The sequence below is a fragment of the Phasianus colchicus genome, chromosome 1 (assembly GCF_987193195.1).
Source record: "Phasianus colchicus chromosome 1, bPhaCol1.hap1.1, whole genome shotgun sequence".
NCBI classification, from domain to species: domain Eukaryota; kingdom Metazoa; phylum Chordata; class Aves; order Galliformes; family Phasianidae; genus Phasianus; species Phasianus colchicus.
In genome coordinates, this window is record NC_143436.1 from 177,493,596 (window position 1) to 177,520,387 (window position 26,792).

At 39.6% G+C, this 26,792-nt stretch overlaps 1 protein-coding gene across 5 annotated transcripts in view; it reads left to right on the top strand.

Moving 5' to 3' along the window:
- The window catches only part of USP12 (ubiquitin specific peptidase 12), a 42,454-nt gene extending 16,733 nt beyond the window's left edge, over positions 1-25,721 (top strand). The window contains exons 4-11 of one of the 5 annotated variants that reach the window (XR_016463339.1): positions 1,225-1,451; positions 9,486-9,562; positions 9,776-9,859; positions 13,230-13,427; positions 14,495-14,573; positions 16,831-18,963; positions 19,242-19,334; positions 20,805-25,721. Coding sequence is in view for 1 of the 5 variants with exons in the window: in XM_090133790.1 (XP_089989916.1) it covers positions 1,225-1,451; positions 9,486-9,562; positions 9,776-9,859; positions 13,230-13,427; positions 14,495-14,573; positions 16,831-16,932 (767 nt within the window). In the remaining 4 variants the exon portion in view is untranslated. The other 4 variants (XR_016463340.1, XR_016463341.1, XR_016463338.1 and 1 more) reach the window with 4 other exon arrangements.
- Positions 25,722-26,792: the final 1,071 nt, after the last annotated feature.

Consider the following 26,792-nt stretch of genomic DNA (forward strand, 5'->3'; position numbering starts at 1 on the left):
CCAGTGAAGGCCTGTCTCTTCTAGTCTCTTAATATTCTTACACTAAAAGGAAATTGGAAGTTATGTTTTTTTGCAATTGGAGCAATTGCTAAAAAGACATCTGTGATATTAGCCCATTATAAAGAATGCTTTTCAAATTGGCAGATAAATTTCCTTTCTAAGAGCCCTGGTCAGAAAGGGAAAAGTAACTGTTAATAAATCAAGTTCAGTGCCATTAGTTTTTCTTAGTCCTATAAATAAGGATTTGTCGAATCAGATGATGTCTCAATTTATTGAAGTCCACTGAAATATGTGCCAGTGATACTATTTGCTGTCAGCTGAGTGAATGCTATGACAACTATGCTTAGAAATGTCAACAAACCACTGTTTGCGCATACTTTTATTATATATACATTATATATCATCCAGAAACAGTTTTTCAGGTCTTTAAAGACAAATCTATTTATTACTTGAAGACCTAATTTGAAGTCTGTTCTTGCCTTGCCTAGATATTTAGGCTGGTTTGACATGGCTTACAAGTACTTACAAGTACTGCCTTATCTAATGAGATCTGAGAAAAGTCATAGTTACTTATATCAGTATCTTTTAAGTTCCTCTTACTTTTATTTCTGGTTCTGATGGCAGTGCACTCTTGACAGAGCAGTGATGAACTTAAAGCCCTAAAAGTGCAAATAAATGTTCAAAGCATTCCTTTGCTTGTTGTTTGTGTTAATCATGTGATAGAACATATAAACCACTGAAATATTTCCTGTTCTGAGTTCATTTGTGAAAATATCAACATCTAATGCAATTTGAAATGCCCTTTATTATCCAAGACATTGGTCTAAGCTTGTCAGAAGTAGAATACCCCTGTTGGAGATCCAGATTCTTATGGAATGGCTTCTGGAGTATGGTCCAAGGCAAGCTATAACATTTCAGGCAGCACTGTATGTGCACCAGTGTTTCAGTAGCAGAGTAATGGCCAAGTTTTCTTGCAGATGAGAATTACTTTTCTGGTAATTCTCATCAGCTATTTACAGGAATGTAAGCTATGTCTTTCTCTACCCTTGAAAATTGTTGGCTTAATAAATGAAGTGCTGATTTCGGTGGTGCTTTGTCACAAGTGGTTCAAACCTGAAACAAAGACTAATTTTGAAATTTTCCTTTTAAAAAAAAACTTGTTTATAGTATAGCACTAACCAATTCATTTTAAAAATATCCTGTTTTTTTTTTTTAATCTTATAGAACTTTTTGATAATTACATGCAGCAGGATGCACACGAGTTCTTAAACTACCTATTAAATACAATTGCGGATATCTTGCAAGAGGAAAGAAAACAAGAGAAGCAAAATGGTCGCTTGCCCAATGGCAATATTGATAATGAAAATAACAGCCCACCAGACCCAACGTGGGTTCATGAAATCTTTCAGGGAACGTTAACAAATGAAACCAGATGTCTTACATGTGAAACTGTAAGTCCGTATTTCCTTCATAAAGCAAATTCTTCACGTTACAGAACTTTGTTTCATGATTCATTTGTCTCAACAGATTAGTAGATTAGATTCATTTCTTTCATCAGAAATCTTATATTTGTATGAACGATTTTGTTTTTAATTTGCCAGTGAGAAATTTCCAGCAGCAGATGCCTGATTTGTATAAAAAAGGTATTGATCAATATTAGAAAGATGCCCAGTTGAATTTTGTTTGTGTAGTCATAATCAACTTCAAAATTTAGACTGGGGAAGTCTAAGTTGATATATTTGTAGGAGCAATGAAGCCTGCTGCACAGGGATGGGAAGTTTTTCTCCAAAGTGATGTCTTAAAGACTTAATGTCACATTTAGTCATGCATTCCAGAAATAAACATAGTGAATCAGTTTCCATAAACTTCTAGTTCTGAAATTTAAATCCATTGAAATTGTAACACTGTTGTTTCCTCTTAAATGTCTGTCCACAGTAATTCTTCTCTTACTGGACCCTGAGAAATAACCTTCATTTTTAAGTGAGCTGTGCTAAAATTTTCTTGGAGAATAGCTCTACAGTAAAAGAAATAAGCTATTTTGGAGAAAAACTTGTAATTGAATTTTACCTGCTGCCGAAAAAGCAGCACAATATGAAAATTACAGTAATTCTCTCATGGTCTGTGCCTTAGATATTGTAAAAAGCTAAATAACTATATTTTTTGTATGATTCTCTATACCTATTTGCCTTAATTACATAATGCACATATTTCAGCATTGGAAAGGAGGAATTAGTCAGATGAAAACTATATACTTCACATGTATTTTTTCTGTCTTCTGGAAATATCATCTCTTTGATGTGGGGGGGAAAAAAAAAATCAACAAAAAAAAGTTTCCTAATGTGATATGTAATGCAACTGCAGACTTCAATAGATCCTGATATTTTGAGTAATTTAAGTGCTGATTTCTGCCTACCACCTTTTATTTCTGGTTTCTCCTCCCTAGTTATTACTTCATGGCAACTACAAATTACTTTTAGTTCTTGTACTGATTTTTTCTATTTATTTCTCATAAAATATGTCTTTAGTTTAGTCTCTTAATAGGACTGATGTCATTACCATTCCTCAATGTGGCATCATGAATTATTCCTGTCAGGATTTTGATCTACATGCAGTCTTAACACCATCTAAAAATGCTGAAGCATTCTTTGCCAGCATTCTTTTGTTAGTTACTGGACCTATCACAATTCTGAGCTTTCCTAGTATTGCTTAGTTCTGTTTTTCTGTTAGCTGTTGCTGAATGGGATATGCCACATCTGCTCAAAGCTGGCTAGTTGAATTTTAAAGAATATCACAGGCAGAAATTTTCTAATAATTGTTTATTGGTATGTTAGGACTTGTGTATTCCTGCCCCTAATAATCTGGAATAATAATCTACTAAGCGTATCAGCTTCTGTCTGCTTAAAACACAGTGACCTGAAAATAGGCACTTAAAAAGAAACACACTTAGACATAGCAAGTATGTAATACTATTGTGAATATACACAGTGAACACATATGACGACTTCAATGCTTATTGAAGGTGTTGGCGTTTAGATTTCAAAGCGTAACTTAAAATGCTATGTAAGAGGTTATGCAGCAAGAAGTGAATTAGTGCTTCTTAATGATAATTACCTTAGTTGTTTGTTTTTTTACTTAAATGTGGAATTTAATGCATACTTAGATATATTTTGTTTTTCTATTTTGCTTTCAAATAGGAATGATCATCGTCTAACTGTTCAAAACAGGGCAATCTTTCTAAAAACCAACATAGCAAGATTTTCACTGTAATTTTCATTGTTCTGATTATAGAAAAGTCAGAAAATTAGCCCTTTTATTTAACTGGCTATTCTAGAAATTTATCTTCAGTTTAAATAGTGGATTATAAAAACCATTGATTTGTCTTGGATCAAGTTACACTGTAAACAAGTTAGAAAACTGATTGTAAATTGTCTTTATGTTCTCTAGATGTGATATCCTGTCATGATTCCTTCTCCTTCCGTGGTAAAGATATGAAGCGTGACTGAGTGAATATTACCTTTTATTGTGGATAGTTGATGGAAAAAAATATGTACAAGTTCATTGATTTTTATGGTGTTGGCCAGGGTTGGAAGGGACTTCAAGGATCATGAAACTCCAACCCCCTTGCCACATGCATGGCCACCAACCTCCTCATTTAATACTAGACCAGGCTGCCCAGGGCCCTATCCAATCTGGCCTTGAACACTTCCAGGGACAGGGCATCCACAATCTCTCTGGGCAGCCTGTTCCAGTACCTCAACCACTCTCTCTGTTCTCCTCCAAATTTCAGGAAGTTGTATTAGAGAACCAGAAAATAATGTGATTGACAAAGTGGAAACAGTCTTGGGCCAAAAACATTGGATCAAATTGATAATGGTTTTCTTTTTCAGCATATTCTCATTTTCATGTAACTCTCCATGATAGAATGTTCTACTTCAGGCTGAGGGGTAACATTAAGGAAAATCTCAGTGGTCTCTCTTACAAGGGCAGTACGGAGACTTAACTATGTCCTGCTCTCTCTTCTTCCCTCTCAATAAATAATGCCCTTTCTTTCAGCTTCATTGAAAAATAGTTTCTATCTTACCATCTATGGGAGTCTACAACTGCAAGAGTCTTTCTTGTGTGTGAGGTAATGCAAATTGCTAGTGAAATTCCAAACCAAAAGTAATACTTTTTTTTTTTGTGGTAGCATTCTGAGTTTTGTCGATGGCACTGGCCATCAGGCTACAGGTGAGCAATGTGTGTGCAAAATTATGTCCAGGATGTGAGAACAAGGTATGGTCCCTTTAGCTAGAATCATAGGATGGCCTGGGTTGAAAAGGACCACAACGATCATCTAGTTTCAACCCCCCTGCTATGTACAGGGTCACCAACCAGCAGACCAGGCTGCCCAGAGCCACATCCAGCCTGGCCTTGAATGCCTCCAGGGATGGGGCATCCACAGCCTCCTTGGGCAACCTGTTCCAGAGCGTCACCACCCTCTGTGTGAAAAACTTCTTCCTAATATCTAACCCAAGCTTCCCCTGTCTCAGTTTAAAACCATTCCCCCTTGTCCTATCACTATCCACCCTCGTGAACCGCCGTTCCCCCTCCTGTGTATATGCTCCCTTCAGGTACTGGAAGGCCACAATGAGGTCTCCCCAGAGCCTTTTCTTCTCCAAGCTAAATAAGCCCAGTTCACTCAAACTTTCCTCACAGGAGAGGTGCTCCAGCTCTCTGATGATCTTAGTGGCCCTCCTCTGGACCCATTCCAACAGCTCTGCGTCTTTCTTGTTCTGGGAGCCCCAGACCTGGACGCAGTACTGCAGGTACATTGGAACTCCAGATATAGAATGTTGGAATGCCTGAATTCTGCATCAGTATTCAGCTGCATATATTGTGTTAGAAACACTCACGAGGCTTTTTGAACAGACTGGGACTTGATTCTGCAAATGATGAGATTTTCTGACCATGTCCATCTTCATTTTATATCCTGTACGTAGTTGAAATACATAGCATAGAAGATAAGATTACTTTAGTCTGAGGATTTGATGTTTATTGGAAATAAATACATGATTTACAAGAAAATAGTGATGTTTATTGGAAATAGAACCTCTGAGAGGAAGGGGGCATGGTTAGAGAGGGAGGTTAATTTTAAAACTTTTATTTTTATTTTTGGTAAAACTGTGTGAATAAACTGGCAGTTCAGATACTGATGGCTGAAAAATCTTAAAAATGAAGAACAGCAATTTCTGATCTATGAATATAGATGGAAAAAACGCACTTGGTAAATCATGTAATGGCTTTTCATGATCTGAAATGCACATCAGCCAGTTGTTGTGCAGACTTTCATTTTCTTCTGCCTTTGCCAGTGGGATAAGGGAGAGAACTGGGGGGGAAGGGGGAAGTGGAATTTGTGGGTTGAAATAAAAACTACTTACTGAAACAGAGAAGGAGCGGAGAAATAATAATGTTACATATATACGGGTATATTTGTGTATATATGCACATGATTGCTCACCTGCTGACTGATAGCCAGCCAGTCCTCAAGCAGAAACTGCATCCCTCTAGCTAATCCCCCCTCCACAGTTTTGTAGCTTTTTTTTCATGTGGTGTCTTATGGTATGGAATATTTCCCTGACATATGCTGGGAATTCAACGCAGCGCAGAAGAAGCAGTCTAGGAGGTTTCTGGAGTGTATAGAGGATAACTTTCTGATGCAGCTGGTGAGAGAGCCTACGAGAGGAGCTGCCCCGCTAGACCTGCTGTTCACAAACAGAGAAGGTCTGGTGGAAGATGTGGAGGTTGGGGGCTGTCTTGGACAGAGTGACCATGAGATGGTAGAGTTCTCGATTCTTGGTGGAGCCAGGAGGAAGAACAGCAAAACTGTTACCTTGGACTTCCGGAGGGCGGACTTTGAACTGTTTAGAAGACTAGTAGGGGGAGTCCCCTGGGATTCAGTCTTAGAGGGTAAAGGGGTCCAAGACAACTGGTTGCTCTTCAAGAAGGTAGTCTTACAGGCGCAGGAGCGGGCTGTCCCCCTGAGCTGCAAAATGAGCCGGCGGGGAAGGAGACCGGCGTGGATGAATAAGCAACTATTCTTGAAGCTCCGGGAGAAAAAGAGAATCTACCTCCTGTGGAAGAAGGGACGGGCAACTCAGAAAGAATACAGAGAAGTTGTTAAGATATGCAGGGAGAAAATCAGAAAGGCGAAAGCCCAGCTCGAGCTCGACCTGGCCACTGGAATAAAAAGAAACAAGAAATCCTTTTACAAATATATCAACAGTAAGAGGAGGACTAAGGAGAATCTCCATTCTTTACTGGATGAAGCCGGGAATGTGACTACTGAGGATAAAGAAAAGGCAGAGGTCCTGAATGCCTTCTTTACGTCTGTCTTTAAAGGTCAGACCAGTTATCCTCAGGATATTCCACTTTTCGACCAGGTGGTCTCGGCTGGAGACCAGACTAAACCACCCATGATTCAGAAGGAAACGGTCAGAGACCTTCTACTCCAACTGGACTGTCACAAGTCCATGGGGCCGGATGAGATTCACCCGAGAGTGCTGAGGGAACTGGCGGAGGTGATAGCCGAGCCGCTTTCCATCATCTATCAGCGCTCCTTGTTGACTGGTGAGGTACCAGAAGACTGGAGGCTTGCCAATGTGACTCCCATCTACAAGAAGGGCTGTAAGGAGGACCCGGGGAACTACAGGCCTGTTAGCCTGACCTCGGTGCCAGGGAAGGTTATGGAGCAGATTGTCTTGAGGGAGATCACGCGGCAAGTGCGGGACAACTGGAGCATCAGGTCTAGCCAGCATGGGTTCACGAAGGGTAGGTCCTGCTTGACCAACCTGATCTCCTTCTATGATCTAGTGACCCGCCTGGTGGATGAGGGAAAGGCTGTTGATGTAGTCTACCTAGACTTCAGCAAGGCCTTTGACACTGTCTCCCACAGTATTCTCCTGCAGAAGCTGGCAGCCCGTGGCTTGGACAGGTGCACTCTTGGCTGGGTAAGGAACTGGCTGGAGGGTCGAGCCCAGAGAGTGGTGGTCAATGGAGCTAAATCCAGCTGGCGACCGGTCACGAGTGGTGTTCCCCAGGGGTCGGTGCTGGGGCCTGTCCTTTTCAATATTTTTATTGATGACCTGGATGAGGGCATTGAGTGCACCCTCAGTAAGTTTGCAGATGACACCAAGTTGGCTGGAAGTGTCGATCTGCCTGGGGGTAGCGAGGCCCTACAGAGAGATCTGGACAGGCTGGAGAGCTGGGCTGAAGCCAATGGGATGAGGTTTAATAAGACCAAATGCCGGGTCCTACACTTTGGCCACAGCAACCCCAAGCAACGCTACAGGCTTGGGGTGGAATGGCTTGAAGACTGTGTAGAGGAAATGGACCTGGGGGTGTTGGTTGACGCTCGGCTAAACATGAGCCAGCAGTGTGCCTGGGTGGCCAAGAAGGCCAATGGCATTCTGGCTTGTATCAGAAGCAGTGTGACCAGCAGGAGTAGGGAAGTAATTGTTCCCCTGTACTCAGCTCTGGTGAGGCCGCACCTTGAGTATTGTGTCCAGTTCTGGGCCCCTCACTGCAAGAAAGACATTGAGGCCCTGGAGCGTGTTCAAAGAAGGGCAACAAAGCTGGTGAGGGGTCTGGAGCACAGGCCTTATGAGGAGCGGCTGAGGGAGCTGGGATTGTTCAGTCTGGAGAAGAGGAGGCTCAGGGGAGACCTTATTGCTCTCTATAACTACCTGAAGGGAGGTTGTAGCGAGCTGGGGGTCGGCCTCTTCTCTCGTGTAACTGGTGATAGGACTAGAGGGAATGGCTTCAAGCTTCGCCAGGGAAGATTCAGGCTGGATATTAGGAAATACTACTTCTCTTAAAGGGTGGTCAGGCACTGGAATGGGCTGCCCAGGGAGGTGGTGGAGTCACCGACCCTGGAGGTGTTCAAAGAACGTTTGGATGTTGTGTTGAGGGATATGGTTTAATGAGAACCATTGGTGACAGGTGGATGGTTGGACTGGATGATCTTATAGGTCTTTTCCAACCTTAGTGATTCTGTGATTCTGATTCTGTGATTCTGTGATTTTTCTGGCCAGTTGAGGTCAGCTGCCCTCAGGTTGTGTCCCCTTCCCCTAGAATTTCCACTAGACTCCTTTGCATACCACTCTCAAGTTTGGTAGTTCTGAAAGTGATGTTTGCAGTGGGTTATTTTGAAACACTGCTCATCTCCATGCTTCTAAACTGTAGTACTTCCCTGGAGATGGGAAACACACAACTTGCTGAAGATGCAGGAGGCTTTTTTCCCCACCCTAAAAGCATCTTGAAAAATTTCTAGAAGTCTAAACTTAAGCATTTAAGTTATATTATAGACATGATGCATGCTGGTGTAGCAGTCCATTTTCTGTGTGTACACTTATTCTTGGAAATTTATCTATAGAAGAGTGGGAGAAATCTTTCCCCAGTCCTCTCACAGATATTAACAGGAGATTCTAACTTAACTCCATCAGCCTTTTTGTTTCACCTGTTACGTTAGTTCTCAGAAATAGTTGTCTTGACCAGCTGTGTTTTTGTTCTTTGTGTATGCTGCCCTTAGCAGCTGTGCCCTTCTCATCACTTGAGTCAGAGAAAACTTTTCAATACTGCAACCAGGCATGTTTTCTGAAAACATTCACCTTTGTACGTAGGAGTCATAAAAGGCAGTAGACGTTCTCACCAGCAACACTGAATATCTGAAGGTACAAAGGGGAAAGACTACCAGATGCTAAAGAGGAGACACTAGCTATTTCATAAATGTTTTAAAAACATTGCTGATTATCAGGACCACTATGGATTTCATCCATCACCATTTTTCAGGATTTGTGATGAAATTTCTTCTTTGGTTACATTTACTTCTTCTTTGATTACATTTACATTTAGTCTGGGGTAGAGGAGGCTGAGGGGAGACCTTATTGCTCTCTTCCAATACCTGAAAGGTGCTTACAGCAAGAGTGGGGCTGGTCTCATCTCACTGGTGACAGGTGACAGGATGAGGGGAAATGGCCTCAAGTTGCACCAGGGTAAGTTTAGGTTGGATATCAGGAAAAACTTCTTTACAGAAAGGGTTGTTAAGCACTGGAATAGGCTGCCCAGGGATGTGGTTGAGTCACCATCCCTGGATGTGTTTAAAAGCCATTTGGATGTGGTGCTCAGGGACATGATTTAGTGGAGGGTTGTTACTTAGGGTAGTATGGTTAGGTTGTGGTTGGACTTGCTGGTCTTTAAGGTGTTTTCCAACATGAACAGTTAAGTGATTCTACCTTCTTGGGCACACATACGTTTTCCTCTTCCTCTTTCTGAGCAAAATTAGAAACAGAGAACTTGCAAGTGTCTGACACTTCACTTGTAACAAGTTTTGGGAAGCTATTATAAGGTAGAAGATATATTCTGTCAGGAGAGAATGGTGCTGAAAAAGAGTTGAATGAGTTTAACAGGTTTAAACCTTTTAATCTGCTCTTTTTTTTTTTTTTCTGCAGATAAGCAGCAAAGATGAAGACTTCTTAGATCTTTCTGTTGATGTAGAACAAAATACTTCAATTACTCATTGCTTAAGGTAGATGCAAAAATCGGAACTATACTTTGCCTGTCTTTTTTTGACCTTGAAAGAAGGAAGTAAAATTAAAAGCTCATGGACATTTGACTTAGCAAATTTTAGTTTATGTAAACTTAATAAAATGATGGGGTTTTTTTTGCATACGTTTATACATATATTTTAGGTAAGAAGCTAGTATCTCTTTAATAGTCTTTTGGGTTTTTTTTCCTTCAGGGGTTTCAGCAATACAGAAACTCTGTGCAGTGAATACAAGTATTACTGTGAAGAATGCCGCAGTAAGCAAGAAGCACATAAAAGGTAGGTTAGACTCAGAAGGAAGAACATAACGCAAGTATTTTGATGAAAATACTTGTGTTTTTCTGCGTATGTTTGTGTGTATGAGACATGAGGAGAAAGTGCTTTCTCTCCTGAATGTTCTCACTGTTCTTCCTCTAACGAGTCACTTGGTTATGTTTCTCTTGAGTTCACTGAGCCTCCTTTTGTAAGTAATGAGAATCCATTGAGAGTATTTTGGGAGGCCTTTGAGCATTATTTATTTTTCTCATTCTAAAAATGTTCTTAAAGCCAAAAATAAGATAAATAGAGAAGTTGGGCTATGCGTGTTTAAGAAAGAATTGCTAATAGTGACAAAATTTCACTGATTTTATGGGACTCTTTGCATTTCTGTTCCTTTGAATAATTAAATAATTTCTACAGTTGCTGCAAGAGACGGTTTGATAATTATGACTGAATTAGTAAAAGGTCTTATGCTTGTAACATTACTTTTTAATTGAGTTTTTAATTAGCTGTGTTAAACATCTGTATGGCAGTGCTCATGGAAAGCATTAGAAGCTCCATGGAAATCTGGAGTTTATTTGTATAAAATATTTCTTGTCTAATATTTAATTTAGTCTTGTTTACATCTTTGAAAAAACCCTCTTGATTCTATGTACTGTGCTATATTTTTTTCTTCTTTTTTTTTTTAATCTGAGAAAGAATTTGTCTGTGTATAGATGAGTTGAAGGGGTGGGAACATGGAGTTGGGGACGTGCTGTACTGGTTATACCACTGGTTCTTGTTAGTGAGTTTACCATAGATTTAACATGTGGCTTTTGGCATGTTTCATCTGCAAAGTATGCATTCATATGTTGCCTAAGCTTACTAATTGATGTGTATGAGGGTGGTTGCGAACTAAGATCTGTCCTGTTGTTTTCTGTTGCCTTAGCTCTTTTTCTTTGTGGGAGGTAATATGATCCCTAACCATTAATAAGTTGTGTTGACATAAGCCTGTACTGTAGGTATGGACATACTGGCAAAACACAGCCTTTTCTTGTTTTCGATGTGACTGGTTTCACTGCAGTCATAATTTTCTTTTATTTCTATAATATAATGTTTATCCATCATAGTGTCTTCTCAACTAGCAAAGGTGACTTTCTTTACTGTTGAAAAAACTCCTATTATCAAACACAGTTCTTTTATTAAAAAAGGACTTTAATTTTGCAGAAAGAATCAGAGCAGAAATTATATCTGTATCTCAGTAATAAAAAGTAACTGTGCTTCTGCCATCTGTCAGCCCTTTTTTCATTTCCTAGTTTCCTTGCAGACAAAGGAGAAAAATTGAGTCTAGCAGGGTTTCCACAGCTACTATCAAGTCTATTTTTAATAAGAAAAAGGGAAGGAAGGATTTTGTCCACAGTCCCTTATCTTTTGAAAAAGGATTATGCCGTACAAACATATTTACTGACATTGCAAAAATACAGTCTTAGTAGACAGATCTGAAACGTTCATTGGGCTGTACTGTTGACACTTTGGAGCTACTTTGATGGCTCAAGGCAGTTTGATAAAATTATGTGCCTTAGATCAGTACAGCACAGAAGCAGAAAACTCTAGCTTAGTTGCTATTAATATGGGCAAATTTATCTCCCAGAGAATTTAAGTCTCTGTTGCCAGGTCAGCCAGGTTGGCTGATGTGAATTTGTAGGCACTGATGCAAAATTTCATTCCTTCAAACTAGGGAAAGGGGCCAGTGAGCTGTCAATAAAACTAGGTTATCACTTTCAGGTTTTGACTTCAATAAAATAATGGTGCAACATTTGTACAAAATTACTGTGCTAGAGCTTAGCATTATCTTGTTTTGGCAGCATGAGGTGTGGGGAATAACAGTGTGCTCTGTATCTCTTGGCAGTGTTAAATGAAGGGCTTGATGTGAAAACTTGAAGTAATATAAATGTGACAAAGTAGTATTGCCTTTTTCTAAAACGCTTGTTTGACTTGACTGGTTTAATGGGAAATTAAACTGTAACAGAATCTTTGGAACAACTTTGTTGCAGTATCTCCACTGGATACTAAGTGGTGTGTAGGTTTGTTTTTGGAAACTCAGGAAAGCTATAGGGAGGTATGTCTAAAAGCTGACTTCTCTGTGTTAGTTTAACACTGATAGGTAGCTGAACACCACCACATTGTGCTCCTGTTCCTCCTCCTCAGGACACAGGAGGGGAAATATGTTGAATAATTTCATGGGTAGAGGTAAGGGAGATCAGGCAAAAGGCACTCGGCACAAGGAAGATTAATATAATTTATTGCTTATTGTTAACAGACAAGAGCAGTGAGAAATTAAAACCAAACCACAAACACTTTCCCCTATCCACCCTTTCCTACCTCCTTCCCTCAGGGCAGCACAGGGTATGGGGCTGAGGTCAGTCCATAATGCCTGTCTGTGCTGCTCCTCTGTGGTCACTTTCTGCCCTGCTCCATGCAGGCTCCCTCTCATGGATGTCATCCTTCCCAAACTGATCCCACATTGGCTTCCCACGGGCTCTAGCTCTCCAAGCACTGCCCCCTAATACAACTCTGTACTACGGGGGCCCATCCTTCTGGGACTGCTCCAGCACAGGTCCCCACGGACCACAGCTCCCCCAGTCCTGCTGCCCCACCATCACGGTCTTTTCCATGGGCTGCAGCTCTGGCTCAGAGCTGCTCTGGAGGGGCTCTCTGTGGGCTGCACCTCCCTCAGACCACGTCCTCTGCTGCACCGTGGGCTGCTTCACGTGGAGGTCTGCTCTGCATGGTGCAGAACAGTCTGATCCTACATGGGCCTCTCCCGAGCTGCAGGGAGATGCTACTCTGCTACCCTGCTGCACTGACCTTTGTGGCTGCAGGGTTGCATCTCTCTGATTTCTCACTCCTCTCTCCCAATTGCTGTTGCACAGCGGTTTTTCCTTTCCTTAAATATGCTCTTCCAGTTGTGCGCCCAGCATCACTCATGGCTCGGCTTGAGGCCATCAGCAGCTCCCTTTTGGAGCAGCTGGAGCTGGCTCTGATCTGATGCAGAGCGATGCTGTGCTCTGCTCACAGAGGCCACCCCTGCAGCCCACCCATTTCCAAAACTTTGCTGTGTAAACCTAATACAAGCCTTTATGTCTAAATCGCTATGTGCATTGATCGCAGGCATTCATTTAGCTTCAATTTTAATTACGTTTGTAATTATCTCAGTTATAATCCAATTTTAGTTTAACAGTGCAGGACAAATTCAGTATTTTTTACATGGTTGATGATGATTTGAGCACCTTGTTAATACTTGCAGCACTTTTTTAAAGACTTAACTGTGTAAGTTGCCTGTTTTTTAATATCAGCAGAATTGTTTGCCTCAATACTGGAAATCCTGGTTTTTGTTTGCTTGTTTTTTCAGGATGAAAGTAAAAAAACTGCCTATGATTTTAGCTCTCCATTTGAAGAGATTTAAATATATGGATCAGCTGCATAGATACACAAAACTCTCTTACAGAGTAGTTTTTCCTTTAGAGCTTCGTTTATTTAACACCTCAGGAGACGCCACCAATCCTGACAGAATGTATGACCTCGTTGCTGTGGTAGTTCATTGTGGAAGGTAATAACAGTATATTATGTAGGAGATTTTTGTATAAAAGCTAAAGTGTTTTTTATTTTTTTTAATGAAGGAAAAAAAAAAAAGGAAAGAAACTCACAAAATCACATAGCTCTAATAGCATGTAAAAATCTCTTAAAAGTTTCTTAGAAAAGAAAGCATTGTGAGGAGGCGCCACTAATCTGGACAGAATACATGTTCTTGTTGCCACCACAGTTCACTTTGGAAAGTAGTAACAGTGTATTCATATGAGTATTTATGTGAGCCTAACTATGTCAAAAGAAAAATGAAATGTATCCCATATCATATAACTCTAATAACAGATTCTCCCTAACCCAGACCTACAGATTGTTTGAGAGTTGTTAGCAGGTTAGGGCAGTTCCAGAACTGCCTTAAATAGTCTTTCAATTGTGTGGTTCAGGTAAGTGCATCATTTCCTTACCTGAAATCTGCTTGAGAGTCAGGGTGCTCTTAGAGTTCTTTGTTCATGTTACAGTTGCGGAGAATTTTCTTGTCTGCCATAAACTGAAGAGCTGTGAATTATAACTGTTTCAGTTTAAATGGGAAACCCTTTCATTGCTGTAAGGATTTTTCAATCTCCTAAATTATTAGTTTTACTTAGTTGTTTGTTTTTTTCTTTATTTTTTCCTTAACTTTCAAACAGATAATCTCAATATGATATCTCTGTAGTTGAACTCTGTGTTTTTCTTTATGAAGATTGTAAAATTCTTTGGGATCTATTCAATCATTATGAAGCATTAGAATAATTTACTTATTTCACATTTATATTTCTTTTTTATTTCCCTTCATTTATGTCTTTGTGCCTGTACTGCTTAGGCCTTTATTTTATATATAAAACATAGGTACATAAGGTGTTGCTAAGAAAACTATTTGGAGTTGTTGGAAAAAAGGAAAAGAAACATCCAAACAGAAATTATATGGTAGCCCACTTAATTAGTGTTAAATATTACTTTCTATCAAGGAAAAAAAAAAAACACACACTTTAGTGAAGTATATTTGTACATTTGTGTGTGTTGTGACTTGAATTCTTCTTTAATTGTATTTTACAGTGGCCCTAACAGAGGACATTATATTGCAATAGTGAAGAGTCATGATTTTTGGTTGCTTTTTGATGATGATATTGTTGAGGTAAGCTTTGTGTAATCCTGGATTTTTTTTCACATTCTTATCAGAGCACTTGTACTCCTAATTGCTGCTTGATCACATAGAAGACTGTCATGCTAATGCCCATTCTATATGAGCAAGAACCGTGAGTGCAGAGCTGCACTTTACAATTTGACTGCACAATAATTTGAATTGTTACACTTTTTATAGCTTCTTAAAATAAACTTCTATTTTGCCAGTGTCTTTCACCTTCATTTGGTAAGCTGTTCCTTTGGCCAGAGCATGTGGCAGATAGCATATAGGTGAACTGATTTTACCACTATGAGAATATACAATTTCTTGGCGCAAGATGTTTATTCATATTCTGAGTATATGTATTCAGTGTCTCATCTATTGGACTGAATCAGTCTGGTAGTCTGTTAGATGGAGTGTCCTAGATGGTTTCAGAAAAAAACTGCAACAAGAGTCAAAGTAGACTGAAACCTGTTAGATTGCAATGTAAAATCTAAAAGTTAATCCTTGAAAAATCTGTTGCTTATGATGTTGTTGCTAATGTTAGCCATGCTTCTAGGAATTCAAGAATTCCTAAAAAGTTAATAAATAAATAGCTTTTAACTAATCATAGAATGGCCTGGGTTGAAAAGGACCTCAAACATCATCATGTTTCAACTCCCCTGCTATGTGCAGGGCTGCCAGCCACCAGACCAGGCTGCCCAGAGCCAAATCCAGCCTGGCCTTGAATGCCTCCAGGGATGGGGCATCCACAACCTCCTTGGGCAACCTATTCCAGTTCATCACCACCCTGTGTGTGAAAAACTTCCTCCTAATCACTAACTTAAACCTCCCCTGTCTCAGTTTAAAACCGTTTCCCCCTTGTCCTATCACTGTCCATTTTCTTCAACATTGACGTTGTCAACTTTATTTTGTCAGTTATCTTTTATTCTTTATTGAGGGAAAGAACAGTCCGTGTTTTAGATTGTTTCCGTTTTTTTGCTTGTTCTGTCATCTTTTTCTCAATCTTGTTTTTGCTCACGCAGCAACAGAAGTATGATTGTGCTGTCCAAGTCCTTTATTAAATTAAGCCTGTACAATGAATAATTTATGTTCTTCCTTACAATATACAAAACTGCATAATTAAAAAGAAGAAAAATGAGTGAGACGTGTATTAGACTTACTGTTTTAATTGGCAGAACAAGTCAAGGGTAGTAAGAATTTCTTATCACCAAGCCACACTATGGATTGTTTTTCACATAGTAAATGCCAAACATGGAAATATGCAGGGTTGCTGGGGAAAGTTAAAAAGGATTGCTTATATGTCTTATCAAGATGCACTGTAAATTGAAATACCTTGATAAGGTCAAAAGTTCACTTTCCTCCAGGGAAAAAAGAAGCTGCTGTAGTAGATCTCATATAATTTTACAAACATAAAGTTCAGTCTTTCCAGTTCCAGAGCAGTAACACCTGGAAATTCTTGTGGTTTTTTTTTCCTTTACTTTTTCCCTCTGAGTCCTTCTAAACAGGAGGGAAAGAATCTTTTCTCTTCCCAGATCTTAAACATCTTGCTGTCTGTTATTCCTATGACAAGTTGGAATGATTTCCTCCTTCCTGAAAAAGATTCCCATTCTTATAATGGAAATGAGGTTAAATAAAGACTAAGTGAAGGAAGATTTATCTTTCAGTCTTTCTGTTGTTTGTAGCCTAATTGCCTTTGGCGTAGAACCTGGCAAGATAGCTTGCTTTTAGTTTGTTTCTTTTGTATGCAAAGATGATGAAAATGAAAACCAGCATATACTCTTCTCACTTTCCAGATATTTAAAATCTTTTCATAAGAATTGAATGAGGAACTGAGGGAAAAGTTTACCTTCATTCTTTGAGTTCTGATTTTTCTCATCTGCAGTTGATTGGCTTCCAGTGTTTAGGGTTAAAAATGATAATTGTACATACATTCTAGATAGTGAACGAAACATCTCAGCACAATATTGTTATCTTTAAAATTATTCCATGTGAAACTTGTGCAAGCAATGTACCTCTGGTTGCAGTCATAGGTTCACCCAGTTCTTAAAAGTGAATACTCATATGTGCATAAATCTATATATCTGCTACTGTCTGTGCAGCTGATGACAGATAGGAAACTAAAATTTAATGAATTTTAAGAGTTATTTGGATTTCATAGTTGTATATAATATTTGGAAGTTCTTTGAAAATAGTTTCTAGAGTGGAACTTAATGTGATATGTTATGCAAGATAATCTCACATTAAATGTTTGGTATGTTACATACAGAAAATTGATGCACAAGCTATTGAAGAATTCTACGGGTTGACATCAGACATCTCAAAGAACTCTGAGTCTGGTTACATCCTCTTCTATCAGTCTCGGGATTGAGGGGGAGTTATAGTGAAGAGAGATTGTTACGCCTCGCATCTTCTCTATCTTGGATTGGAGCAAGCACTGAAAGAAAGGAAGCTGGAAGCTCCAGGGGCAGTAGCACAGTTTGCACACGACTAAGCAAAGAACTTGGAATTTTTAACACCTTTGTATCATTTTCATTTTATTTGCTCAGGTATCATGCTGACTGCACATCTCCACTGCATCTCATAAGCAAAAAGAGATACCAGCCACTCTTGCAGGAGCTTTCTGTTAGGAAATACTGTCTCCGTGGTCCTAATTCAAAGCCTATTAAGGTCACTGGAGAACCTTTCATGGAATTCAGTGGAATTTGAATCAGATTCTAGCAGCACTGCCAGATTGGTGCAATAGGAGCATTACAGATCTCTATTTTATACAGACTTCACATGTAAGAGGTAAAGGACTCTTTGTAAACTTAATTTCCTGTGCTTAATTTTGAAAGAATGAGGCTGGAAAGTTACTGTGGAAGCAAAAAGATATATATGGGCCCAATTGCCTTCTTGATGGTATTAGTTTAACTGAAGATACAAACTAGTGTCAGGGAGGCAAGTATGTTTTGCTTCTCTGAAGAAGCTTACGTTATTTATAATGTATGATCGGGAACAATCAGTCAAGATTATGGCTTTTAGTCTCCGTATGGGGAAAGATTTGGTTTGTAATAGTATGTGTTTATTTATAAATTATTGTTACTTGGGATCTTGTTACTTAGAATCTCCTTTATTCTAGCCAGTATTGGGGATTTTATGTATTAATTTGAATTAAAACTAATTATGTTTAAATGTTTAAAAAAAAAAAAAAGAGAGCTGATATAAAGTCTAAAAGCAATGCCTGCAATGTCTTTAACAATGAGTAACATAGAGAGATTTCCTTCTGGAGGAACTGGTATCTAAGTGAGGTACTTTTATTAAATTAGAATATTATCTTTCCATTAATGTGTGAAAAAAGTGATCAAAATAATACATAGAAGACTTTAATGAATGCATATCACAAGAAAAAGGTGGTGTGGTGGTGGTATACCAGTCTTGATAGTTCTTTAATTGTTTGTTAATGTCTTGTGCTCTAAGCAAATTGGAACCATTTTCAAAATATCATTCCCTCTCCTAAAAATGGATCCACTTATGTTACTTATGTTAGTCACGTGGGTGACTATCTCAAAAACCACTCAAGGTCTCAAGTACAAATTGTGTCTAAGCAATAAAAAGAAATAGGCTTAGAATTTCATGAGACTGAAGATACACCACATTCCTTTAAAAATAGTATAAAGAAGAGGATTTTTCACCTCTAGGGTGAAAAATTCTGAAATTAACTGCTTATACTTCACTTTAGGTTTATGAAATAGCATTAAGAATTAAATCTTGACAATACACCTGATCTGTAATAAATGTGAACTACTGTGATTTGACATTCTTCCACTTAACAGTACTTTGTCTGTCAGTAGCTGAATGTAACTTCTGGAAAGTCAGGGGATATTCATTCCTGATGATGGCAATCAAGTCTCGGATGTCCTTGTCTCCCCTCTTCAGCTAGTGATTTGTACCTTATTGTAGTTTTCTAAGGTTATTTTATTGATACTGTTGCAAACTCTAAAAAGAATGTCTCTTGTCTGCTGCTATAACTATTTACTTACCTGTATCTTTTAGCTCAGGAAATGACTTCACCTATTCACTCAGTTGAACTAATCTTTAACAGGGTCACTGAATAAATTGGGCTATTTAGCAACTGTCATGCTGTAACAAACTGCTTTTGTAAAACACAAAGTTTCTAAAGCCCTGGTTAGGCTAGAACACTTTTATATAAAATCATTTATAGTGATCAGACTGTCCAAGTACCAGCATTGTAAAGTAAAGTTTCAACATTGTGGGGAATGCAGAAAATACGATTGGATTTTTCTTAAGGAATTAAAATAATTTTAAAACCTTTTTTCAGCTTTCTGTGGGAAAAGGGCTAACGGGTGAGGCAGTTGATTAATGCTGCACATTAAAGGATGAAGTCCTTTGCATACTAAAGGTACAGTATTGTAGAAGAACTAAAGAACTGTCGTGTTTCTTTTTTACTAATTGATAAATGTTTGGTCCTTCTTTTCTTTTTTCGTGGTGTAGCTCAAAGCTGGGGCTAGTTGCTGAATACTTTATACCCTAACAAAATGTAAAACGCTTGCGTTTTATTCACTGGTTTTACTTCTGCAACTTATTTTTGTAAGACACTGACTTTTATTTTGCGTGGGGTTTTTGAGATAGTATTCCAAATTATATATTTCACTTCGGGTTTTTTTTTTTTTTTTCCAGCTGAAATAATTGTAATTTCTCAAACTATTATCAGAAACTGCAACTTCATTAGAAAAAGTAAAGAAGCAGGGAAGTGCAAAATATAACTGTTTGGTATGTAAAGCAGTATGGAATTATTTCTTGACTCTAGTACGGGGGGGGGGGTGTGGGAAAGTTGTCAGTTGTTGTAAATGGTGGAAATGATTTGCTGTGTCACTGTGTAAAATGTTAATTGGGACTACGGTCCTCTATTTTGTATATGGAACAAAAACTTCTATTAAATAAAATATGTTCTCTGAAGGTAAGTACTGCACCCTTTGCAGAGCCCTCATGGTCAGTCTGCTCTCTTCTGTGCTTTTCAGTGTTTTCAAACCCTAAGTATCTAGAGTGTCCTCTGTTAGACTGACAGCCCTGAGCTGTGGAAGGAATGTGTTTAAATACAGTGCCTTTTATATCTCAGTTTGTTGTTACAAAAATAGTTCTGTGGCAGTTACATTTTTCGTGGTGTAGTTCTCTAGAATTGGTTTTTACAGAATCACAGAATTGTAGGGGTTGGAAGGGACCTCCAGAGATCATCAAGTCCAACCCCTCTGCCAAAGCAGGATCCCTACAGCAGGTCACACAAGTAGGCATCCAGGCGGGTCTTGAATATCTCCAGAGAAGGAGACTCCACAACCTCCCTGGGCAGCCTGTTCCAGTGCTCCGTCACCTCACCGTAAAGAAGTTCTTGCGCACATTGGTGTGGAACTTCCTATGCTCCAGCTTCTGGCCATTTCCCCTTGTCCTGTCTCCACATACCACTGAAAAGAGTCTGGCCTCACCACTTTGCCCCCCACACCTTAGATATTTATAGACCTGGATCAGGTCCCCTCTCAGTCTTCTCTTTTCAAGGCTAAACAGACCCAGTTCACTCAGCCTTTCCTCATAGGGGAGATGCTCCAGGCCCTTCACCATCTTTGTGGCCCTCCGCTGGACTCTTTCCAAGAGATCCCTGTCTTTTTTGTACTGAGGAGCCCAGAACTGGACACAGTACTCCAGATGAGGCCTTACCAGGGCAGAGTAGATTGTTGGTTTCTGAGTTGAGAAGAGAGGGAGTGTTTTGAAATACTGTTCTTCCTGATGTCCATTCCTCTAAAAATCAGAACTTTATATAAAGTGTGCATCCAAGTTACCTAACGGATTGCCACTTTGCGGGAGTGGAAACTGAAGGAATAAGAAGTCAGAGTATTTACAGAGCTAGCGTAGGAGAGAAGCAACTGACCAAAGAACTGGAACTCAACATCAGAAGTGAAAATGCACCTGATGACAATATCCAGTGTGATTTGGTTTCAAGTCATTTTCCACTTGGAGTATACTCTATTGTTTGTAATGAATAGACATACTATTTACAAACAGATCATACCCTGCTGTATTTGAAGTTGTGATGACTACATCCATGGCCTTTCACTGTATGGAAGAGGGACTTAATCATTCGCACACATACCTTAAAATTGAATTGTGTTGTCAGAAGTTTGTCTTGTATCTGGTTGCATATCTTTAGGTGAAATTCAGATGTTAGCACATAAGGATTTTATACCATTTCAGATCTGCTGTCATACTCTTAGTCATCTGGATGGACTGGCAGCTAGGCCACAAGACCTACAGAAGGTCTGCATCCTTCTGGAGCAGCAGCTTAAAGCTGGCCAGGACATCCTGGCTTGTTCCCCATGTTTCTCTCTCAGCATTTCCACATGCAGTATCACATGTGCACTTCTTGGTGCGTATACATATATAACTTTATATTACTTTGATACTTTTTTTTTGTGGTGATGTTTGTAAACCTGAAGTATGTGAGGCCACTAGTTACTTTCACTATTAAAATGAAAAGAACTTTATCTTGTGTTATTTGGCTCAGTCTCTCAGCTGTAGGTTCAGTATGACCAGGAAAGGCATCTTTTTGAAAGAAATTTTGATATGTGAAATCTTCACTTTTCATTTAACAAAAATTAATTAGCTTTATTTCAAGATAAGTAGATATGTATGCAACTTTTCTTCTGGAAGTTTAAATAATCCAGATGCAGTTTGTTTGCTCTTCTAGAGTGGTTTTACAGTCTAAGTTGTTCAGTTTTTCCCCTCGTGTTTGTCTGGGTTGATTTGAAGATTATACATCTAAAATCAGTCTTTGCTTTCCCTCTTGATAATACAGTGTGAACATTTTATGGGCTCTAACTTGTGAGGCTTCAAAGCCCTCTAACTTCTCACAGAATGATGTGAGATGTATAATACATTAGTCTCTTTACATGCAAACCTCCAGATACTCAGTTATTACTGAAATTAATATTCTCCATCGTCTGTATTGAAGGGCTGTCCATTTTGCTGAATCTTTGCTTCTGATTGATTGTTACAAGTGGGCTATGCAGGTCAGCTGCCGTGCAAACAAACAGTGGCTTCATCTTTTAAATACAGAGATCTCTGAAATCTGTTTCCAGTTTTATTAATAGTCTGGGGCAGAAATAACTTTGGTCTCTATTCAAAACATTCACAAAGTGGTTTGCTTCTTTCTTTGTAAAGTAAGCTAAACCTCACCATCTCCTATAATGGTTGATGAGGTCTTTTTGGGGGAGCTTGTTTAAGTACGAGTTGGATATATAAGGAAGATTGCAGATAATATCAGCATTAAAAGGAACTGAATAATATTTTTCTTCCCAGAAGCTCAAATGAATTATATTCTTCCTTTCCCTCTAATGGCTTGTGATTGGCTCTACATAAGAGATTTTTAGGAATCAGATAAACGTAAACTCAGAGATGCTGTCTGCCAGCTCTTTGTATAGAATTCCTGCTGGCAACATCAGGGAGCTTTAATTACCGAAGGATCATGTCTTTGATCTGCATTCCACAGGTTATGTGAACCAGGAGAGAGGTTGCCTAGCACGGATCTTGCAGAGAATGTGGAGAGGAACTTTACAATTACTTATAAAAATACTAGATTAAAAAAATATATATACCTGAAAGGTAAAATACTGCATTTGATATGTATTTCTAGTGTTTTGTGGGAGTTAGGGTACTCTGCCATACTCTAAGCTTTTCTTCCTTATTAAAGAATTGTGCTCTTCTGTGTATGTTTTATTTGTTCTTTAGGTCTGCTAAATTAGTGAACTCTATTTCAAAGTGGAGTCCAATGCTTAACATTTCTTGCATTGAAAAGAGCTGAAGCTGCTTTGTCTGTGCCTTTTGGGTGAAAGTTCTCTTCAAAAGCAAACGTATTTGGAGTCGTGGGATTGAATAAATGTCACAATTTTGATGTACCCCTTTCATGGTATTTTTAAAGAAATTCTGGAAGCCATTCTATATTTCTCCCTAGCATTGTTACGGATCCTGAAACATATTTGGAAAATGAAATGTTTGTTTTATAGAAAATACCTTCAGATTATTTTAGAGATTGCTTGAGTTCAGCATGGCAATATTACAATATTATGAGAATGAGCAAAAGCAAAATTAGGTGCTAGCTACCAAGGAGAGAGAATACATTGGCACTACCAAGCACAGTGCTAATAAGACCCAGATTTTACTAAGATACATTTCCACAGAATCATAGAATAAAATCACTCAGGTTGGAAAGGACCTTAAAGATCACAGAGTCCAACCATACTACCCTAACTAACAGCCTTCCACTAAGACATGTCCCTGAGCAGAACAGCATAGGAAAGTTTGGGCTGAAAAGGACCTTTAAGATCATCTCATTCCAACCACCTGCAATAGGCAGGGAGACCTCCCCCTAAACCAGGTTGCTCAAAGCCCAGACCAGCCTGACCTTGAACGCTTCCAGGGAGAGGAAGTGTTCATGTCTAGTGTAAATCTACCCTCTTCCAGATAAAAGCCATTACCCTTTGTCCCATTGCTACCTTACAAAAAGTCCTTCACGAGCTTTCATTAAGGCCCCCTACAGATACTGGAAGGCCACTATAAGGTCCCCTTGGAGTGAAAAAGGGAGCGGAAAGAAGATCTAGCAGAAAAAGGGAGCTGAAGGGAGCTCCAGCGGAAAAGGGAGCTGAAAGAATCTGTAGCGAAAGAGATGAAAGAAGCTCTAGTGAAAACGGGAGCTGAAAGAAGCTCTAGTGAAAGAGAGCAGAAGGAAGCTCTAGTAAAAGCTGAAAGGAGTTGTGGCGAAAAAGGGAGCTGTAAAGCTAGCAAGACAGAACTGAAAGAAACTTTTATGAAAGCTGAAACAAGCTCTAACAAGAAAGGGAGGAGGAGGAAGCTCTAGCGAAAGAGCTGAAAGAAGCTCTAGCAAAAAAGGGAGCTGAAAGTAGCTCTTGCGAAAGAGAGCTGAAGGAGGCTCTAACAAAAAAGGAAGATTAAAGAAGCTCCAGTGAAAAAATGAGAGCTGAAAGAAGCTCCAGCAAAAAAATGGGTGCTGTGAAGCTTGCGAGACAGATCTGAAAGGATCTCTTGTGAAAGCTGAAAGAAGCTCTAACAAAAAAGGAATCTGAAGGAAGCTCTAGCGAAAGAGCTGAAAAGCTGTGGCAAAAGAGCTGATAGAAGCTCTAGAGAAAAAGGGAGCTGAGAGAAGCTCTAGCAAAAGAGTTGAAAGGAGCTCTAGCAAAAGGGAGCTGAAGGAAGCTCTAGTGATAGAGAGCTGAAGGATGCTCTAACAAAAAAGGAAGCTGAAAGAAGTTCTAGAGAAAAAAGGAACTGAAAGAAGCTCTAGCAAAGGAGAGATAAAGGGAGCTCTAACAAAAGAGCTGAAAGAAGCTCTAGCGAGAGAGCTGAAAGAAACTAGTGAAAAAGGGAGGTGAAAGCTGGTATAATGAAAGAGCTGAAAGAAGCTCTAGTAAAAAAAAAAAAAAGGGAGCTGTAGAAAGCTGTAGCAAAAAAGGGAGCTGAAAGAAGCTCTAGCAAAAAAAAAGGGAACTGAAGGAAGAACTTGCAAGAGAGCTGAAAGAAGCTCTAGCAAAAGAGAGACTAAAGGAGCTCTAGCAAAAAAGGAAGCTGAAAAAAGCTCTAGTGAAAGAGAGGTGAAAGAAGCTCTAGTAAAAAGGGGTGCTGTAAAGCTCGTGAGACAGAACTGTAAGAAACTTTTGTGAAAGCTGAAACAAGCTCTAACAAGAAAGGGAGGGGGAAGAAGCTCTAGCAAAAGAGCTGATGTAAGCTCTAGCAAAAGAGAGCTGAAAGTAGCTCTAGCGAAAGAGCTGAAAGAAGCTCTAGAGAAAAAGGGAAGTGAAAGAAGCTCTAGTGATAGAGAGCTGAAGGATGCTCTAATGAAAAAGGGAGCCGAAAGGAGCTCTAGCAAGAGAGCTGAAAGAAGCTCTAGTAAAAAGGGGTGCTGTAAAGCTCGTGAGACGGATCTGAAAGGATCTCTTGTGAAAGCTGAAAGAAACTCTAGCAAAAGGGAGCTGAAGGAAGCTCTAGCAATAGAGGGCTGAAGGATGCTCTAACAAAAAAAAGAAGCTGAAAGAAGCTCTAGCAAAAAAAAGGGAGCGGAACAAAGCTCTAGTGAAAAAGGGAGCTGAAAGATGCTCTAGCAAAAGAGCTGAAAGAAACTCTAGTGAAAGATTGAAAGGAGCTCTAGCAAAAGCTGAAAGAAGCTCTAGAGAAAAAGGGAGGTGAAAGAAGCTCTAGCGATAGAGAGCTGAAGGATGCTGTAACAAAAAGGGGAGCTGAAAGAAGCTCTAGCAAAAGAGAGCTGAAAGTAGCTAGCGAAAAAGGGAGGTGAAAACAGCTCTAATGAAAAAGAGAGCTGAAAGCAGCTCTAGCAAGGGAGCTGAAGAAAGCTCTAGCAAAAAAGGGAGCTGAAAGATGCTGTAACGAAAGAGAGCTGAAAGAAGCACTACGGAAGGACGGGCTGGAAGAGGCCTGATCCTTCTGAAAGAAGCGCAAGACTGAATGAAGTCTTACTGTCCCCATCCGATTTCTCTTTGCTGGACAAAGCTGGGATTGATAATGCGAACGCTGACTGGGAAGAGGTGCTGCTTGCTCTAAGGAATCCCACTACGAAGCAACAAAAGGCGCTGGAGTGGAAGCTGTTGGAGCTCAGCACTCCAAGCAAAGCTTGCAGAATCTGAGCCTACAGCTCATTCACCACCCCGAGAGAAGGAGGATGAAACCTCCAGGCTTGGTGGTTGACAGCATGTGGGAGCAGGAGCTGTGAAAGCTGCTGCTGCTGAGACGTATGCTGGTGTTTGGACTCACACTCATTCCAGTTGTTGGCATTGTTGCAGTGTATTTCTCTGAACCTTTTAGCTGTTGTAGCAGTTGTTCAGTGCTCCGGAAAATTCTAAGATAAGCCTAACAACGTTGAAAGTATGCTTGAAAGTTGTGCTATGTCTGAATTCTAAATTAGAAAACAGTATTTGCTATTAAATGACATGTTCATGTGCAGCAGATTGGCAATGTAGGAAGCTTTCTAATATTTGATTGTATAATCCAACTTGACTGACTGAATATCTTCTGGCTTTTAAGAATGTAATGTGTATATTTCCAACTGTATGTCTTACCTGCACCTGCTTGGCTTTCATAATTCTGGTTCAGTGATTTAAAAATAATAGTAAAAGATTTTTATTATTAAAAATAAAAACAAACAAACAAAAAAGACAAACAAAAACAAACAAACAAAAATGGGGAGTGCAGGTATAATCCCTCAGGAACGAATAGCTAAAGCATGCTTTGTTCTTAATTTTGTAAGTCGTTGGACAGTGATAACGTGGGGCCAAGGCTATGCTTGTGTCTTAACAGGAACACCTTGGAGATGGATATCAGCACTATGGGTCTGGCCATCCATCTCATCATCTGCTGTAACACGATTACAGCACCTTCATCAACGGTTTGGATTCTCACCAACAAGATGGGACAAGACACGCTTCACTTGTCAACTGTGTCACCAAGGAATCATAAGAATTGGAATCGTTGGGATTGGTTAGTATGGACTATTGTTTGTACTCGAAAGAACCCATCATTTGTTCAGTGTGTTAATTTTAGTTTAGCTACTTTTAGGAATGTTTCTGAACTGTACTTCTTTTTCTATTAATAGAGAAGGGGGACTTGTGGGATAAAGAAATTCATTATCTTGCTAATTAGTAAAAAAGCTCAGCAGTAACTTGAGCCAGACATAAACACACACAAGGCACCTGGCTCCTACATGTGACCAGTTGTTGCGCGGATAGAAAAGGTTGTAAGCACCTATGATTAACGTTCTTCATTCTGCACCAGCAAGGAGCCTGCGCCTCTCTCACCGCACCAGCAAGGGAGCACACAGCTCTCTTGCCACACTCTGTGTTCTTCTTGTGCCTGGGGCTCTAGAACTGGATGCAGTACTTCAGACAGGGTCTCATGAGAGCAGAATAGAGGGGCAGAATCAGCTCTCCCAACCTGATGTTCACACTTCTCTTGATACAAACCAGGACACAGTTGGTCTTCCGGGCTGCAAGCACACATTGCTGGCTCATGTTGAATCTTTCATCAACTGACACCCCCAAATCCCTCTCCTCAGGGCTGCTCTCAAGCCATTTTCCACTCAATCTGTATCTGTGCTTGGGATTGCCTTGACCCAAGTGCAGGACCTTGCACTTGGCCCTGTTGAACTTCATGAGGTTGGCA